This window comes from Molossus molossus, unplaced genomic scaffold, assembly GCF_014108415.1.
Source record: "Molossus molossus isolate mMolMol1 unplaced genomic scaffold, mMolMol1.p scaffold_m16_p_14, whole genome shotgun sequence".
In the NCBI taxonomy this organism is placed as follows: domain Eukaryota; kingdom Metazoa; phylum Chordata; class Mammalia; order Chiroptera; family Molossidae; genus Molossus; species Molossus molossus.
The window spans coordinates 35,941,000-35,960,944 of NW_023425349.1; the positions used below are offsets into that span (position 1 = coordinate 35,941,000).

Here is a 19,945-nt window from a genome sequence, read left to right on the forward strand (position 1 = left end):
GAAGGGATTCACATCCTAAAAATACTGCCCAATAGGACCCTGCCTTTCCCCAAACAGAACTCTGTCCTATATACTCTCTTGGACCTGAATATCAGTGGGGGATATTTCATCTTAGAAGCCAGCAGTGTAATATGGTAGAGGAGCACTGGCTTTGGAAATCCCAGCTCCACTATGTCCTAGCACTGTGATAATGGGCAAGACATTTGGCCTTTCTGAGCCTCACCTGTAAAAGGAAGATGACAAATATCTCTATATGGCTGTTTAAAGAATTCAATGAGTTAACTTTTACAGAGTAAGTGCTAAGTAAATGATACCATACTGCCTTTTACCCCATCGTGTCACATGCTAACCAGATATGTATACTCAATGAGCCATGAGCAAAGTATGTCCATCAAGAATCCCCAGGGGTCTAGCATTTCAACTTACAGGTTACAGGAATGTGGGCAGTCCTGTCCAGGCTGTTTCTTTCTACAAACCTCACCACAACTATGTGGAATTTCATTTCTGCTCCATTCAGGATTCTTTACCTTGCCTAAAACATATCAGATCAGACAGTCAATGGTACAAACTTCAAATGCACCCTAGACTTTGATGAAATAACACAATATAGCTAGACAGCATGGAATATCAGTGTGGTTTTCATTAGTTCAACATCCTAAATAAATCGTTGAATGCAATGCTATTCATCAAAAGCTTCACTGAGTATGATAAATCTTAAAGATGGATTACCTGGAAAAGATAAATAAAATGTTATTTTTACTTATAAAAATGCCACTTTAACTAATGGACACATTTTATCCAAAAAAAACCTACAAAATAATGCTTCTGTAAATGGCTCCTTGAATTGATACGGGAATATCTGCTGTTAAAGATCTGAAAAAGGGAATAAGGGAAGAGAGAAATGGGGGTGGGGGCGGGGGCGGGGAAGCAGCAGTAAGAGATGGAAAAGACATAAGTCCCCAGTATAGTAAGAACTCACCCATTCTAAAGCTATAAAGTAGGCATGGAAAGGCTATGTTTTTATAATCAATGTCACTCCACAAATCTTTAGTAAACATCTTCCATCAACTTAGCATAGAGGCAAGAACAGTAAAACTGAGGCATGGGACTCCTCCTTGCCCTAGAGGAATGCATACTTACTGGACAATTTACACCCTAAATGACAGTCTGTCTGGGCTCTGCTTTTCTCTCTAGCTTGTCTCTTTCAAAACTCTTATTCATGCTGTGAGGTTTAATACACCTAAAGGCCACTGATTCCCAAATCTACATTTTCTGCATGGTCCTGAAGCCTCAGTTTCATTCTTACTTATCCAACCATCTGCTGAACATCTATGCTTGGGATTTCAGTAATCTCAAACTGCCTAAATCTGCAGCCACCTCTTAAAACACCTCTCTTCAGTGTTCCCTATTTCTGTCAGCAATATCATCACTGTCAGGGTCACATAAAAACTAGTCATTCCCCCTTTTCTCTTTCCATATTCTACTTAATCACCAAATCTTGTTAATTTTTCTCCTTTTCTATCTGGTATATCTCACTTCACCTCCCCCGCGACTCCTGCTCTAGCCTCTCTCTACAGGCTGGAACTTCATCTCCAGACTACTGGAAAAGCTTACTTGCCTCTGTGCTTTCTTGCTTCAATACAGTGACCTGATTTTCCCCAGTCATCTTTCAATGGCTCCATCTCTTTTTCCTGACTCTCAATGTTTTTCTTCCTTTTTCTGCCAGGGTTCAACATTAGACCCTTTTTTTCACTCCTTCCCCACTCAGGCCTCATCTACAACTCTCAACTGCGGTGACTATCAATGCTAAGTCTTGATCTCTCTTCAAATACTCTTAACTGCTTGCTGACCATCTCTCACTGAATGTCTTATTCCAACTCAACATCTCTAAATTAAAGTCATCATCCCCACCAAACCTGGTTCTCCTGATTTGCCCTTTTTGTTCTTGGTATCATTTATAAAAGCATAAAACTTTGGAACCACACTGGGGTTCTCACCTCAATGCTGTTAATTCCTGTTTACCTTTGAAATCTTGTATGCCCTCCTTTCTGTCCCATTCTAACACCGATTATAGATTTTTATTATTCATCTGGGTAACTATAAGACCACAAACTGTTTAGGCCCCCAAATACTCCACTCATTGACATGAGATTAAGTTTAATAAAGAATCACACTGATGCCCTCAGTGGCTTCCCACAGCCAGCCAAATGAGGTCCCAATGTCTAAGTCTGGCCTCAAGAAGTCAGCTCCTCCCTTTCCAATCATATCCCACTCATCCACCTTCATAGATCTACCCTCATAGATGACTACCCTCTTCTCCCAACAGAGTCTAAGCCATCTTTGTTTTGTACTTCTACTTACGCTATTCTCTTCAACAAATCTTCCTTCCTACCAAGGTTTTACCTAGTTTTCAAGCCCAGTTTAATTCTATTTCTTTTATGAAGGCTTTCCTTAAATCATCTAGCCAGAAATCATAATTCATCCCAAAGATCTCCCATAGCACTTTGTACTTCTAGTAGAACATCGAGTTAATTATGTCTCTTGGACTGTAAGCTCTGATAAGTCAATAGTCTTAATTCCTCTGCTTCTTCATGGTGTCTGGTACATTAATAAATTCTCAACAAACTACATTAAATTAATGGTCTCCCAGAAGAACAGAGTAAAGCTATCAGGAAAAATAAGGCCATTATTTGCATTCCCACAGCATTCTATCTTGCTCAGATCATCTTAACCTTCGCTCCACTTTCTTCTACTTTCATAGGGTCTCATATCTAATTTTATCAGTGAAGGCTTTAATAAGATTTTAAATTATATTATGGTACTTTATGTTTAAAAGTCCTTTAAAAATAAGGTAATCAAGCCTTGGTATTGGTCCTATTTGTCCAATTTTCTAATGCTCTCTTGCTTTCAGTTTCATGCTACCTTTTAGTATTACATTGTATAATATTCATCCTTAAATTAATACTAATTTAGTATTACTAGAGCTCAGATTTTGGCAATAAAACATATAATACCAGTAGATTCTGAATAAAACAGTGGCCAAAGTGGGAGAGATAATAAGAAAAAGAAGCTTCTGCCCTGGCTGGGTAGCTCAGTTGGTTAGAGTGCTGTCCCAATATGCCAAGGTTGTGGGTTTGATCCCCAGTCAGGGTACATACAAGCATCAATCAATGAGCGCATAAATAAGTGGAACAAGTCAATGTCTCTCTCTCTCTCATATCAATACATAAAATTTTTTTTTAAAAAGGAAGCTTCCTTTCGAAGAGAATGTTTGAGGTCAAATCTTAAATGATATAGTAGACGAGGATTTAAAGAAAAGAAGGAGAACAGCATTCTAGATAGTTGATAAATTCACCAAGACACTGAGTTGAGAAGTTAAAGAGTTGATTGTCAATGACTCCCTTGATGAAAGCTGCTAGGTAAGTAATGGGAAAGGAGAAATATGAGCCAACTAGTTAGAAAAATAAGGAGAGTTTACATAAAGAAACAGGAAGAGCTAGTCATTTCAAGAAGGGCATGGTTAAAAGTGTCAAGGGCTAGCCCTGGCCAGTTTGGCTCAGCGGTTAGAGCATCGGCCTGCGGTCCAGAGAGACCGGGGTTCGGTTCCCGCTGGGGGCGCGTGTCTCGGTTGCAGTTTGTCCCTGGCCCTGGTTGAGCGTGAGGGTGGCGGCCACTTGATGTGTCCCTTTCACGTCGATGTTCTCTCTCTCTCTCTCTCCCTCCCACTCTACCTGAACAAAAACAGAAAGGTATCCTCGGGTAAGGATAAAAAAAAAAGTGTCAAGGGCTATTGTGCTGCCAGAAAGATTAAGAAATTATAAATCAGCTCTGGATTTGGTCAGGAAGGGGTCATTGATGACTTCTGAAGAAAGTTTCAGTTGACGTAACAAGAATGAAAGCAAACATGCAATGGTACAAGGAGGTAGACATGCTTAAGAAACAAAATTTGAGCCTTGGCCGGTCTGGCTCAGCGGTAAGAGTGTTGGCCTGCAGACCAATGAGTCTTGAGTTCAATTTGGGTCAAGGCCATGCACCTTGGTTGCGGTTTGTCCCTGGCTCTGGTCAGGGACATGTGGGAGGCAACCAGTTGATGTGTTTCTCTCACGTTGATGTTTCTCTCTCCCCCTCCCACTCTATCTGATGATAATCAGAAATAATGATTTTAATACTTGGGTGAGGATTAAAAAAAAAAGAAACAAAATTTGAAAAATCAGGCCCTTGCCCTGGCCAGTTTGGCTCAGCGGTTAGAGCGTCGGCCTGCGGTCCTGAAAAATCAGGCCCTGGCAATGTGGCTCAGTTGGCTGGGCGTTGTCCTGTGTACCGAAAGGTTGCCAGTTTGACTCCTAGTCAGGGCACATGATTGGGTTGCAGGCTCTATCCCTGGTAGTGGCATGCAGGAGGCAGCTCGTCAGAATTTCTCTATCACATCTATGTTTCTCTCTCTCTCTCCCACCACTCCCTTCTTCTCTCTCTAAAAATAAATAAAAGATCTTAAAAAAAAAAATCAACAACCACATGGTAAAGATTAGTTGTTAAAAGATAGGCAGGAAAGGGGGGAGAGGAAGACATGCAGGAAATAGGCTAGCAGCAGAAATGAGCATCTGAATCACAGAAATTTTTTTCCTAAAACACAGGAGAACTAAGCTATTGAAAAACAGGAAGTACCCTGGCCGGTTTGGATCAGCAGTTAGAGTGTTGGCCTGAGGACCAAAAGGTTGTGGGTTCGATTCCCTGTCAAGGGCACGTCCCTGGCAGGTTTGATTCCCAGCCCTGGTTGGGGTCATGCGGAAGTCAACCAATCGATGTGTCTCTCTCACATGGATGTTTGTTTCCCTGTTTCCCCCTGCCCCCTCTCCCCCCATCCCTTCTTTCTCCTTCCCATTCTATCTGAAAATCAACAGAAAAATATCCTCAGGTGAGGATTAACAAAAATAAAAAAATAAATACAGGAAGAAGTACTCCATAAAGAGGGAGGACACAAGGATAGAGTTAGTAATGCTCGCCTATAGAAAATCCATCTTTTTATTTATTATAAACATCAATGAGTGACTCCTTGGGTTAAAATAAAGTATACTTCAACACTACGCTTTCCTTATGCTGCTCAAATCTGGAATATCAAAACTGTTACAGCTAGAAGTGAGAAGAAGCCCATGTCTATACCCACTTTTGCATCTGATCAGCTATGATCTAAAGTGAAGACCAAGGAGTCCAACACCACAGTTCAGAAGTAGCATGAGCCTAGAGGGCATGATGTAAAGGTCCTTCTCCAGAAAAGCCTGCCAAAGATACAAAGGCCTGTGACTCTAGCTGTGGGATGGACAATATACATGTGATGTCTAGTAGACACCTGTAGCTTTGAAGTCTTATTAGTAACTTCTCTAACAAGTCTAGCAGACCACCTCTCCTGGGGTAGGAACTGAAGTATAATGCATGAAATGGAAAAGACTCCAATGTATGCAAAAAACTTACCACAGAAACAAGTGTAGGTATTAGGAACATGTGCAGAAACATTCTGACAGGCAGGACACCTCCAGCCACTCTGGCCATCTGTCAAAAAAGGGGGGAAAGAAACCAAAATAATTTTCTTTAAAAAGCACACGTAATTAAAAAACTTTAAACCTACAAGAAGTCATAACATTGAAGGAGTGGTGGTGATTTCCATGTTAAGGATATAGACATTAAAAAAACAAATTTACAATATTGAATGCTGTGTTTAAATATTGCATTTAGGCTTATATTTATAATAATTTTAGATATAATGAATCAGGTGGGTATTTATTTTGTTCTTTAACTGAGATATAAATGACATATAATATTATGTGAGTTTAAGGTGTATAACATGTTGCTTTGATACACTTACATATTGCAATATGATTACCACAATAGGGTTAGCTAGTACCTTCATCCCATCACATAATTATCATTTCTTTTTGTAGTGATAATGTTCTATTAGAGTATTTCTAATTTTTTGAAAAATTGACTTTAGAGAAAGAGAGAGGAAGTGGGGGAGAAAAGGGAGAGAGAAACATCGATTGGTTGTTCCACTTATTTATGCATTCACTGGTTGCTTCTTATAAGCACCCTGATTAAAGATCGACCCCACAACCCTGATATATCAGGACGACAGTCAAATCAATTGAGCTACCTGGCCAGGGTCTATTACAGTATTTCTAATGTTAAGATGATCATTATCTGAATCTTGGCTTGACAAAAAGAAGGATAAAATATTTGAGTACATGCAGGAATACCCAGATATCTTAAATTAGAAGAAGAGCCACAGTCAGAAAGCATATTATTAACATTTGCATTACCCATAAATACTAGTATCCGTTGAGAAAAGCCCACAAAATACTATGAAGAAGATTCGTTCAAGGAAAAACAACTTTCAACATTCCAAGTATAAATTAAACAACTGCTTTCCATAAATTTTCTAAAGCAAACTATACAAGAAATGTTTTCTATAGTTGTTACTTGGATAAAAGCTACCATTTTCAGTAGATGTGACTGATTTTATTTTACCTTAGATATATTTTAATATTGCTGTGTTTAGCTGGTTTGAGATCTACAGCTTAATTCTGACCATCTGAAATATGTGACCGTGACAATATACTCTCTCTGCAGATAAAACATTCAAGAATTAAACAGCATTTTAAAAGCTGAAGATATCGAATGGGTGAGAATAACTACTCAGAAGAATGACTGACCTGCTTGAGATGCCGGAGACCTTGCCCATTTCTTTATGCAGTTCAAATGAAACACATGGTAACAGCTCTGACAACTCCATACTGGGGCTGTGACTCGTACCAATTCACAGCACACCATGCACTCATATTTTTCTGTAGTTAGTTGTTCAACTAGAGAACCTGTTTAAAAAACAAAAGAGATAAACTCAAACACAGAAAACCAATCCTTACTTTAGTCAACCAAGGATCAGCAAGGCATTTGAAAGAACCCAAACACAGAGGTTTAAAGGGATATCTGAATCTGAGAATGGTGGCTGTTCAGAGATTGAGGCCAAGAAGAGGTAGGAATATAGTGAGGTAGAAGACTTAGGAAGTAGACATTCACATGGGAATTCCCACAGTTGAGGAAACATTCCTAAGAAACTGCACAAGAACTGACCAAAGTAGTCAAATGCCCCTCATTACATAGCTTGGGCATGTACAGGAGCAGCTGTAGGTCCTTGCCTTGCCCTTCTTAATCTAGGTTTTGTTTTTTTCTTAATTTTTAATTTATTAATTGGTTTTTGTTACAGATGTTTCTCATTTTTCCCCCATTGACACCCTCCTCCCCTTCCCCCTTAATCTAAGTTCTTAATATGGGATGCTCTGAATCTACCAGTACCATGGATTCAAGCTACGGTGGGGGCTCGTGAATGGTCAGCTGCAAGAAACCAAAATGTGGACAGGTTCCAACAATCCATGGTGGTGAGATGGTTCTAGTAGTTGCCCTGAAAGTCCTTAGTTGATTCATTCAATAAAGATATGCTTAGTGCCTATCATAAGCCCCATAGAAGGGTTACTAGACTGAAGGAGAAACAGTCCCTGGCTCCAGAAACTCTCCATCTGGTGAGAAAGACCAGCGTATGGCACCATAAGAATCTTCCCAGATTTATTTCTCAATACCAGACTTTTTCTTCAAATACAATCTCAGCAAAGTCTTTCTATCCCAAGTATAGTCAGGTGCTCTTAGAGATGAATGTGAGTGAGTGAGTGAGTGTGAGTGTGAGTGTGAGTGTGAGTGTGAGTGTGTATCTTTTTTGAGTTCATACTTTTAGCATTTATTTCACGATGTTATTTTATTTGTTTTCAGGTCCAAATAGGTTATAAGAATAAACTAACTAACCTTAAATAACCTGGCCCAGTATTATGCTAAAGCTTTACACATATTATTTAATTCTCTTAACAAGGCTATAAGAATCATTTTACAGCCCTGGCCAGTTTGGCTCAGCGGTTAGAGCGTCGGCCTACGGTCCAGAGACCAGGGTTCGGTTTCCACTAGGGGTACGTACCTCAGTTGCAGTTTGTCCCCGGCCCTGGTTGGGTCATGCAGGTGGTGGCCACTCGATGTGTCCCTTTCATGTCGATGTTTGTCTCTCTCTCTCTCCCTACCACTCTATCTGAACAAAATATCGAAAAATGTCCTCGGGTGAGGATAAAAAAAAAAAGAATCATTTTACAGATGAAGAAACTGAGGCACAAAGTGGTTAAATCACTTACCCAAGGTCACAAAGCTAGAAATTATCAAGTCAAAATTCAAATTCACTGCTATGACTCAAAAGTTCACATTTTAATCCTTTGATAATATTAGCTCTCCTAAGATTATTTTGTTTGTCCAATTTAATGCCAAAAAATAAGAACACCCCAGGAGTGTATGCTCTGTGGGGCAGGGACAGTGTCTTTCTTGTCTGCCCTGCTCACCGTAGTTTTCCAGTTCCTGACATACACCAGGTGCTCAATAAATATTTGTCAAATGACTGGATGAAGGAACAAATGAGTCAAGAAAGTTACATTTTTAAAAAGTACTCCATCTTTGCATCAAACTCAAAGGGAAGTCCAAGATAATAAGGACTGAAATACATCTTTCCACTGGATGTGGCGAATAGGAAGCCATTCATGATCTTACCAGTAGTTCTGAGTCAGGTGCTGATGATGGCAGAGGAATTAAGAAGTGAATCAAAATAGGGAAAAAGGGGGGGTGGGGAGCAAACAACTCTTGATTTGACTGTAATGGAAGGGAAGGAAAGTAACCACTACTAGAAGGTTATGTAACATAGTAAGTTTTTCTTGTGGAGGGTAGAACAGACCTGGGAAGATCTTCAGGCCAAGAACTTGGTATAGCAAATGTGAAAAAACTGATGGAAGGAAATAAGGAGATCTAAGAAGGAAAGAGAAGAAAAATGGGCACAGGTGCCTCTGAGTTTGCTTTATGGGAGCAAAAAATTGAGAAAATCATACCTGATGATCTCCCCTTTCTCAGTGAAGGAGGAGGCAATGAAATATGCTGAGATTGAGGGAGAATTAAAGGTTTGTGGGAGATGAATATTAAAAAGGTTTATGGTGGAAAAAGTTTGGAGTAATCTTAGTAGAAAATGGAAGGATAGCTGACCAAGGTCATACAAGAGAAAATAGGCAGTGTTGAAAGCCAATTGAGGTTGGAGACCACTATTCAAAAATATTTACTAAGCACTGGGTGGTGTGACTCAGTTGGTTGAGCATCGTCCCATGCACCAAAAGGCTGCCAGTACAGTGCCTGTACAGTTCAGGGCACATGCCCAGGTTGTGGGTTCAGTCCCCAGTCGGGGTGCGTGCAAGAGGCAATCTATCAATGTTTCTCTGTCACATCAATGTTTCTCTCTCTCTCTCTCAAATCAATAAAAGCATATTTAATTTTTTTCTTTATTGATTTTAGAGAAAGAGGAAGGGAGAGGGAGAGATAGAAACATTGATGAGAAAGAACATCAATTGGCTGCCTCCTGCATGCCCCCCACTGGGAACTTGGCCCACAACCTGGGCATATGCCCTGACTGGGAATCGAACCAGCAACCTGTTGCTGCATGGGTTGACGCTCAATCACTGAGCCACACCAGATGAGCCAATAAAAGCTATTTTTAAAAAATTACTAAAAACCTACTATGTGTCAGGCACTCTTTAGACATTAAGGATATATAGTGAACAAAACAGACAAAAATCTTCCCTATGAAGCTTATTATCTAGGGGGGAAAGGTAGACAACAAACAAACTATAAAAATATGTAGCAATGCCCTGGCCGGTTTGGCTCAGCGGTTAGAGCGTCGGCCTGCGGTCCTGAGAGACCCGGGTTCGGTTCCTGCTAAGGGCGCGTACCTCGGTTGCAGTTTGTCCCCGGCCCTGGTTGGTTGTGCGGGTGGTGGCCACTCGATGTGTTCCTTTCACGTCGATGTCTCTCTCTCTCTCTCTCTGTTCCTCTCTCTCCCTCCCACTCTACCTGAACAAAAAATGGAAAAATGTCCTCGGGTGAGGATAAAAAAAAAATGTAGCATCATCAAATAGTGATAAGTGCTATGGAGAAAAATAAACCAGGAAAGGAGACTATGGAATGCTAACAGTAGGGGAAGTATGGTTTTAAAGAAGGTGATTAGAAAGGCTTCCCTGAGAAGGCAAATGAATTACAGCAGCACCAAATCTGTACTATTATGTGATTTCCTGGAACAGCATTCTGTTACCCAGATCTGGAAGAAGAAAGGTAGACTGCATTATCAATCCGTTTAGATGAGATTCTGCTAAACAGCTTGGCAGAAGGATACTTCAAATGACTTAAGATAAGGCCCACCTAGAGAGGGAATAAAGATGGGCAGGAACTGGCAAAACTGGTAGTAGGTGGAAGAAACTGAGGAAGCCAGAGGACAGGAATTTATGGTCAGAAAGTGGAACAAAGACTTTAATATTTCAGAGATGGGGCATCCCCAGGGTTATTTCACTAGTAGTGGGTATGGAGGTGGAATGAAGGTGAAAGTCCCCATGGTCAATAAGACCAAAGACTTTGAAGCTAACACAATGCATATGCTCACTAAAGTTATCTAGAATAACAACAGACTTATGGTAAATCAGTTCTCAAATTTGAGCATGCCTTAGAATCACCTGGAGGCTTGTTAAAAGATAAGACTGCTGGGCCCCACTTCCAGAATTTGTTCAGTAAATATGAAGTGAGGCCCAAGAATACGCTTTTCTAACAAATTTCCAGGTATTGCTGATGGCATCTGACCTGGAATTACACTTTGAGAACCTCTGTGGTAGAGAAAAGATATAGGCTAGATGCATTAATAAATGAGGGCTGGGAGATTTGTAGGCTAATAAATGATAAGAAGATATGGCAGGTGATATAGCTACAAGGTGATGTGGCATTAGACTCAATGAAGCAAGGATTTTGAAACAAAGGTAGAAGAATGATTTAGAAATGGTTTCTTACCTCTTCCACCACTACTACTCCTATTGAAGTCTCCATCATCAACTACCTGAATTCCTCCAACAGCCTCCTAACTTGTCCCCTTGCTTCCATAGAACCTATTCTCCACAGCTGGCTGAATGCTCATTTTGGAATGCCAGTAAGATCATGCCATCCCTTTTCCCCAAACCTTCTCATCTTCTTACTCAGAATCAAATCTAAAAGACTCACATAATCCAGCCCCTATGATTTCTCTGAAATCCTCTCCTACCCACCCCCACCTTTAATGCTCACAATGCTGCCCTCCCACCTCAGTCTAAACCTGTTTCTGCCTCTGCCTAGAATGCTCTTCTCCACAGAGCCACAGGGTACACTCCTGTACTTCCTCCTGGTCTCTCTTCAAATGTCTCATCAAAAAAAAAAAGTCTCATCAAAGAGACCAACCTATCTAAACTAGCACCTCTGTTACTCTGTCCTCTTAACATGCTTTATATTCCTTTCTAGCTTATCACCTACCTGACAAATTAAAAAATTTGAATGCTTTCTGCTTGTCTTCCCTACCAGAATATAAATCCCATTAGTGCTGTATTTCTAGTACCTAGAACTTGTGCTTGGCACATAGTATTTACTCAGTAAATATGATGAATAAAGTATTCTCAAGGATATGTAGGGATATGAGACCAAGAGAGATTTGTTAGGCAGAACTCTAAGATGGCCTCCAAGATTCCCACCCTGGGGTATGCATGTCCCCCTTGAGTATGGTGGACTGATCTAATCAGGTGAGCCCTTTAAAAAGAGTCTAGAGATCAGAGAAAGAAGTCAGAGAGGCTTGAATAATTTATAGAAGATGCTTTCCTACAGGCCTTAAAGAAGTACACTACAAAGTTGTGGAGAGGGCCCATATGGTAGAAAATTCCAGGTGGCCTCTAGGAGCTGAGAGTGACCCCCAGGCAATAGCCAGCAAGAAAACAGAAACCTCGCCCTGGCCAGTTTGGCTCAGCGGTTCAATCTCCGGCCCTGGACCTGGTCGGGGTCGTGTGGGAGGTAGCCAGTAGATGTGTCTCTCTTACATCAATGTTTCTCTCTCTCTCTCTCTCTCTCTCTCTCTCTCTCTCTCTCTCTGTCTCTCCCTTCCTCCCTCCCACTCAATCTGAAAATCAATGGAAAAAAATCCTCAGGTGAGGATTAAAAAATAAATAAATAAAAATGTTAAAAAAAAAAAAATGGGACCTCAGTCCTACACACATAAGGAACTAAATCTTACCAACAACCAGTAAGCATGAATAAGGACCCTACACCTCAGATGAGATTGCACCCCTGGCCAACTTGAGTCCTGTGAGACTGAGTCAAGAACTCAGCCAACCTGGACCCAGACCCCTGATCCACAAAAACTATGACATAATACATCTGTGTTATCTTAAGCCACTACATTTGTGATCATTGATCATGAAGCAATAGGAAACCATTAACCAGCCTTAAGAATTCAGAAACAGTCCTGGCCGGTTTGGCTCAGAGATTAGAGCGTTGGCCTGCGGTCCGGAGAGACCCAGGTTCGGTTCCCGCTAAGGGCATGTACCTCAGTTGCAGTTTGTCCCCGGCCCTGGTTGGGTCATGTAGGTGGCAGCTACTCAATGTGTCCTTTCATGTCGATGTTTCTCTCTCTCTCTCTCTCTCCCCCCCTCCCACTCTATCTGAACAAAATATCAAAAAGAAATGTCCTCGGGTGAGGATAAAAAAAACAAAGAATTCAGAAACAGCCTGGCTGGTATGGCTCAGTGGCTGAGCATTGACCCATGCACCAAGAGGTCGCCAGTTCAATTCCCGGTCAGGGCACATGCCCAGGTTGTGGGCCAAACCCCCAGTGGGGGCATGCAGGAGGTGACCAATCAATGTTCTCTCTCTCATCAATGTTTCTATCTATCACTCCCTCTCCTTTCCTCTCTCTCTAAAATCCATAAAAAATAAAAAATAATTCAGAAACAACTGTGGTATAACATTGCCTGTGTTCACACACAAGTTGCGGTCCCAAGAACTACTGTTTGGTGAATTAAATTAGAACTAGAAAAACTATAGGCCAGAGTAAAAACAGGCCTGGGCAGGAGGTGGTTTCACATATTAGGCTGTATGTCACATTAAACTGGAGGGAGATCAGAATTGCAAAAGTCCATGAGGAAGAGCTAACAGAATGAAGTTTTTAGCTTAGATGGAATATATCCTCAGGGCAAAATGAGAAGTGTCTTCAAATATTACAAGAGCCCTGGCTGGTTTGGCTCAGCAGTTGGAGCGTCGGCCTGCAGACCAGAGTGTCTCGGGTTCGGTTCCCGCTAGGGGCACGTATCAGAAAAAAAAAAAATTATTACAAGAAGCTAATCTCCATTGAGGGAGGGAAAACTATAAGGAGAGAGACTAGTTGCTATGTAGTTTCAGAGGCCAGAACTTAAACCAGAGGAAATAAAGTATTTATAGGAAGAAAGTTCTCAATTCAATGTAAAGAAGAACTTCCTAACAGTTAAGAAAGATACCGTCTCTGCTTTTAAGGAGCTTATAGATAAGTGGAGGGCACTGACACATAAACAAATGATGGTTTCTAGTGTACCTGCTATAATAGAAGCATTATATTTAAGGGAAAGACATATCACAGGGATGGAAAAGATTAATTTTATCTCTAGAGGTGAGAAAAGGATTCCTGGACATGTGACTAAACTAGCTTTTGAAAAATGAGTAAGAATTCACCAGTGAGCTGAGTGGTAGGCATTTTAGAGAGAGGGAGCCACATATGCAACATCATGGAAAGATAAAACAATATAGAGTCCAGGGAGTAAAATGTGCTGGGGACCAAGGCGGCAGAAGATGGGGTTGTTGGGTAAGGCAGAAGCCAAAATCTATAGGTGATGAAAAAAAGTGAACAAAAGTGAATGGTGGAGTGGTGATGACACAGTTCAATATGTGTTTTAAAAGAGCACTCTTGCCTGGCCAGTGTGGTTCAGTGGTTGAACATCAACCCATGCACCAAGAGGTTGCCAGTTCAATTCTGGGTCAGGGCACATACCCAGGTTGTGGGCCTGATCCCCAGTTGGCCAGTTGGGGGCATGTAGGAGGCAGCCACTCAATGTTCTCTCTCATTGATGTTTCTATCTCTCCCTCTCCCTTCCTCTCTCTAATATCAATAAAGGAAACAAAATTTTGTTTTAAAAAGAAAGAACACTCTCTGATCCTAGTGTTAGAGATGAACTGAGAGAAACGACATGGTGAGATTGGTTAGGAACTTTTGCAGATGAGCAGACAAAAGATGATGCAGGCTGGAACCAGGACAGATAGTGGAGATGTTACCATCCCCTACTTGGCTTTCACAATTCAAAGAACATCTTGTTACCATATATCTATACCACCCATATATGCATTTTTCAAAACCCTTACAAAATTCCTTAAAGAAAAAAATTCCTGCCCTGGCCGGTTTGGCTCAGCGGTTAGAGCGTCGACCTGTGGTCCAGAGAGACCCGGGTTCAGTTCCCGCTAAGGGCACGTACCTCGGTTGCAGTTTGTCCCCGGCCCTGGTTGGGTCATGCAAGTGGCAGTCACTCGATGTGTACCTTTCACATCGATGTTTCTCTATCTCTTCCTCTCTCTCCCTCCCACTCTATCTGAATGAAAAAATGTCCTCGGGTGAGGATAAAAAAAAAAAATTCCTTATTTGTGTTTGCTTATGATATAAAAACTAAGTAAATAGTTACCTACTGGGGAGAGAAGGTGGTGGTGGCAGAATCCAGGCAGATGATGAACAAGGACAGAAAGAGACTTTTCATTACGTACTTTTTTTTTTTTAATCCTTACCTGGTATTTTTAAAAATTAATTTTAGAGAGAGAAGGGGGAGGGGAAGAGAGAGAGGAAAAGGGGGTGGAGAGAGGGAAGGGGGGGGGGGACAGAGAAACATCAATCTGTTGCCTCTTGTACGCATCCTGACCAGGGATTGAACCTGCCACCTCTTGGTGTACAGGACAATGCTTCAGTCAACTGAGCCACCCGGCCAGGGCACTGTGTACCTTTTTATACTTTCTGGTATCTAAATTGTGTGAATATATTACCTTTTCAAAAACTTAAAATCAGAAAAACAAAACATTTCCATCTATCTAGGTAGATTTACCTGTGTGTGTTTCCACATTCTTTAGCACGGGGTTCTGTTTGCCTCGGGGAAAAGACATTACTTGAGGATCCTGCCTCCTTATAGCACATTTCTCCGGATCAACCCTTCTAGAAGACTTGTTGAGGACTGCCAAGTTCCCATTTTTACAGGCAGATTTTGCTGGCCGTTCATTAAGATTATCCTTTGGAATGGGTGGAATGGGAGCCATGTTGTTTCTAGGTCCTGAACTTGTGTGTCGTTGGCCCTCCTGTTTTGGTGGATTCCTGCCTGGACGTGGTCTTGCCCCCTCCACTTCCCAGGGAGGCCTTTTCTGCGAGTGTCTTCTCTGCTCGTTGCGTCTGGCCCCAGACCCATCCAGTACTCCTTTTCTAAAGGATGTATCTGAAGAGTCAGGGTAGATAACCCCCACAGGTTTGGTATTTTCAGGTCCAGTATCCTCAAGTTTGGGAGTCATTCTGTTACCCCACTCACATTTGAGCTTCCCCTTGACTTTTGGTCCTCTACCATAGCTATATACAAATTGGGTTGCTTTTTTGGGTTTTGCTCCCCTGGGATCTGCGCCAATAATTTCCTTTTCACTTTCAGCAGGGCTGTGCTCTCTGGGCTTTGTCCCACTCTCTGATCTGTCCACACTTTCTAAGCCAGATGCATCAGAAGTCTGGTCAGTTAGACTTTGTACTCTCTTGACTCTGATATGCTGCTTTTCACTCCTCAATTTCTGCCCAGGTTGATTCTGAAGGCTCTTAAGTGATTTATTAGAAGCAGAGGTTTGGAAAGAAGTATGTTGACTCTTAGGTTTACTTCCTGAAAGATGATAACTGTGTTGATGAACAGCAGAGATGTCATCATAAGGGACTTGCTTGGAAAGGTGACACGGAGGTGGTGAATTATAATTTCTTCTACCAATCCTATTAGAATCTAGTCTTCTTTGACTCCCACAATGTAGACCATAATTTTTTCTCTCCTGAGGAATGAACTCAGAAGCATCTGTATTGAATTTAAAAGTACCTAGGACATAAGAAACAGACATGCCAGTAAAGAAATCAGTCAACCGTGAAGCCAATAAGATGTAAGCTGTATTTAAAAGTTGTTTGCCTAAGGACTGTATAAAACAGGCTCTTAGTAAGACCTATGTTTCCAGTGAAGGTCATGGGTTCAAGGCGCTTGTGAAAGACTGATCATTGGTCCAGTAGCTTCCCCAATAGCCACTGCTGAGAGTTGCTAAGTAAAACTGCTCACCTGTATACTGTATTTATTTTATCAAAAAATTTAAGGTCAGCAAATAGTTCAGAGTTGAGACATCAGTCAGCAGGTTCTATGTGGTCTTTCAAAACTCTAATGTCACATTGTGTAACATCAAGTAAACAGGCTTAGGAATCAGCCAAAACCAGTTTCAAGTCTGGCCCTTCAACTTACACTTTAAGGTTAGGTATATCACTTGATTGCTTTTAGCCTGGTGTCCTCATCCATGACAAAAGATGACAATACTATTTCAAAGGGTAACTGTGAAATTTAAATATGATTTCATATAGATAGTACTTAGCATAGTGACTATATTAGGAATATATTTTGGGTTTTCCATACATATCCTCTATAATACAGTCCAGAATCCCAGAGTCTCAAAAATTAAGCATATGCCCCTTCAACTCACTCATTTATTCTCCCAAGATGCCTCTGTATAGTCAACTTAGTCCTTGATGCACAAAGACAAAATAATTTGCCTAAGGATACAAAACTAATTAGTAGCAAAGTCAGAACTACATGTAACATACAGAATATACTATGAATTTATAGGGCACTGGTTCTCAACCTTCCTAATTCCGTGACCCTTTAATACAGTTCCTCATGTTGTGGTGACCCCCAACCATAAAATTATTTTCGTTGCTACTTCATAACTGTAATTTTGCTACTGTTATGTCTTAGGCGACACCTATGAAAGGGTTGTTCCACCCCCAAAGGGGTCGCGACCCACAGGTTGAGAACTGCTGTTACAGGGCCTAAAAGATAGGGGTTTAAGTCCTGCCTATTACTTATTGTATCTTTATGCAAGTTACTTAATCCCTGTTTTCTTATATATAATGGAGATAGTGATAACATCAAAGAGTTGCTATGAAGAGTAAAGTAAGTTAGTAAGATGCATAAGGTGGTTAAAATGGTGTTTTACTATTGCTGTTAGGATTATAGACTATCTGAAACACACAGACCCAACCATAAATGGATACAGTTTAGAGCCTGGGGGTTTCAGGTTTAATAACGAGCCTGTTAGGTACTTTATTAGGTACTTAACATGTGCCAGGCACTACTTTAAGCACTTTGCATGTATTAGCTCATTTAATCCTCACATTCCTGATGAGAAAACTGAGACATAGAAAGAGTAAGTAACCTGCCCAAGGCTACAGGGGTATGTTAAAGGACAGAGTTCCACCCCAGGTTATATGGTTCTAGAGATCATGTTCTTTCACTATCACCACACTATACAGTCAGAGGTTGAGCAGCTAGTACCACAGAAACACACTAAAGAAGTGAATGAGATCTTAAGGGTCATAGGATAACCTCTCACTTGAGCCAGGATTTTTTCTGAAAGCTTTCACATAGGCAGAATTCTAGGAATGGGGTGGAGGGCCTTACAAAATGACAAGAGGATTAGACAAATTCAGAAAGTGGCAGAAAAGATGTTCTGGACACCTAACAGATAAGTTAAAGGTGGAAATGGATGGATTAGACCAAGTGGGTATTGCATAGTCCTTTCCTACTTAAAGAAGCAAGATTGGACGGGCAGTAAATGGCCTGGTAAAGGATGGGAAGAGGATGTTTCATGTTAAGCAATGAGGATTTTATTCAACTAGAGATTCTAGACAGGGCAGTCCCTAATCATATACAGCATATGTTCCACTGGACATGATGTAGTAGACAAAGCCCTCAGAAAGAGCCTTAAGAGATATGAGAAAGGGTAAAAGGACAACATGAATCAGGAAACTGGACCTGAGACACAAAGATCTGAAACACCCTCCCCCCCACACACACTATTTTAAGTAGCTGGAAGTTACGCAGTAAATGGGATGTCTAATACCAAGGCATTGCTATAGTACAAGTGGTACCCTAGATCCAAGATTACATGGCAGCATGGTAGGTGTCCAACAGGTGGGTGGAGCAGAGTAAACTCTAGATTATAAAGTCCAGAGACGCCTGGCCAGTGGAGCTCAGTGGTTGAGTGTTGACCCATGCTCTAGGAGATTGGGGGTTCCACTCCTGGTCAGGGCACATGCCCAGATTGTGGGCCAAATCCCCAGTGGGAGCCATGCAGGAGGTGGCCAATCAATGTTCTCTCGCATTGATATCCCCCCCCCCGCCCCTGCTTTCCGCTCTCTAAAACCAATAAACAACAAAAAAAATTTTTTTTAAATAAAGTCCAGAGACAAAGCTGGCATTGGAGTCTGCCCATGGGCAGGAAGATAGCCCCTGGGATTTAGATGCTGTTTGAGAACAGAGGGAGGCAAGAGAACCAAACCTTGAGTGGGGATGGACGTGTGGGTTAGAGATCATGCTGGAATAAGAACATGGAATAGAAACTAATGCAAAAGCAAACTCAGGCACACAAGAGGGAGTGCGGAGATATGTGGAGTATTGGACTTTGTCTCAGTAGATGGGGAAGGAGGTTGTAACATGGAGCACAACAGTGTTGGTCAAAACTATGGCTCACAAATAGTCCCATCCAATTTTTCAAACAATGAAAGGTATAGAAATGGGTCAGAAGTGAGCCTGAGGATGGGAAGATAAATGGATCCACTTTAGAGGAGATGGAAAAAGAATGGGTGGGAGAATAACAAAACACCAGCCTAAAAAGATTCAACTCACCAAGATGACTTAATACCTAAGTCATGATTGAGGTGCACAATTGCAGTGTGTTTTCCAACTTTTTAACTAAGATCCACAGTAATAAATACATTTCATCTGTCACCCCACATATAGTGTCTTCTTAGTACCCTAACAGCTGGCAGGTAGCACAACTAAGACTCAAATCAATGACTGTTTACAAATCTCATGCGGCAAATTGCTGCCCTTTTTTTTTTTTTTTCAGAAAGAGTGGGTCCTGAAACCAAATCAATGTAGTGGGTTGTGACAAGTATTTTTTCAAAAGTAAAATGTTCCTTTTCGGTCGCTGTCCAAAAGTTTGCAAAACAAACATCTAGGGTACACACGGAAATGGAAATGGATGTTATATTAACAGCCAAATGAGGCTATCTCTATACACAGAGGCAACTCTGGGAGAGAAAGTGAGCTAACAATTATGGAGCAGGAATAGGGCCGGAACCTTCACAGGAATTAATTACCCCAATTGACAGATGAAGAAAATGATTCAGTCACACTGCAGTCTAAGGCTGGAAACCACAGGTGTTCGGCGCGCGCCAGCGCTGCTGCACCTGGACGCACGAATACACCTTAAGCACAGCGCGCCAAGTCACTATGCAGCGATACCTCGCCAGTCACCTACGCCCGCTTGTCGGAGATCAGTGCAGCCGCTGTCCCGGGAGTACAGGGCACCCGCATCGACACGCTGGGCGTTAGGACAAACCGGTTGTCCTTGGAAACCCAGCTGCCGGGCTTCACGACCTAGTCGACGATGGTCGAGATCTCCGTAAGCACGACGCGCGTGGCTTGGCCCTTCTGAGCCACTATCCCTAACCCTAGTACGCGCCACTCTCGCGATATGAATGGCCGAAACCCTAGGACTCGTCACTGACCAAACTTCCACAACTAGAGAGGGTCCCACACCCACGCGGGCCCGAACAGTACCTGAGACAGGAGGCGCCTCCGCCATCCCGTGCGTGCCGCAACACCTAGAGCGAGCCCCGCAGTCCAGCGAGCACTGTCACCCGGTC

General features: G+C 41.8%; 1 protein-coding gene across 3 annotated transcripts in view; it reads right to left on the minus strand.

Moving 5' to 3' along the window:
* Positions 1-19,945, minus strand: part of NFX1 (nuclear transcription factor, X-box binding 1) — an 83,200-nt gene extending 63,255 nt beyond the window's left edge. For 2 of the 3 annotated variants that reach the window (XM_036260694.1, XM_036260696.1), the window contains exons 1-5: positions 19,860-19,942; positions 15,066-16,073; positions 6,705-6,863; positions 5,470-5,547; positions 427-532 (exon numbers count right to left, since the gene is read on the minus strand). In XM_036260694.1, coding sequence (XP_036116587.1) covers positions 427-532; positions 5,470-5,547; positions 6,705-6,863; positions 15,066-16,073; positions 19,860-19,884 — 1,376 coding nt within the window. In that variant the 5' untranslated portion in view covers positions 19,885-19,942. Of the gene's footprint in view, positions 1-426; positions 533-5,469; positions 5,548-6,704; positions 6,864-15,065; positions 16,074-19,859 lie in introns of all 3 variants that reach the window. The other variant, XM_036260695.1, reaches the window with a different exon arrangement.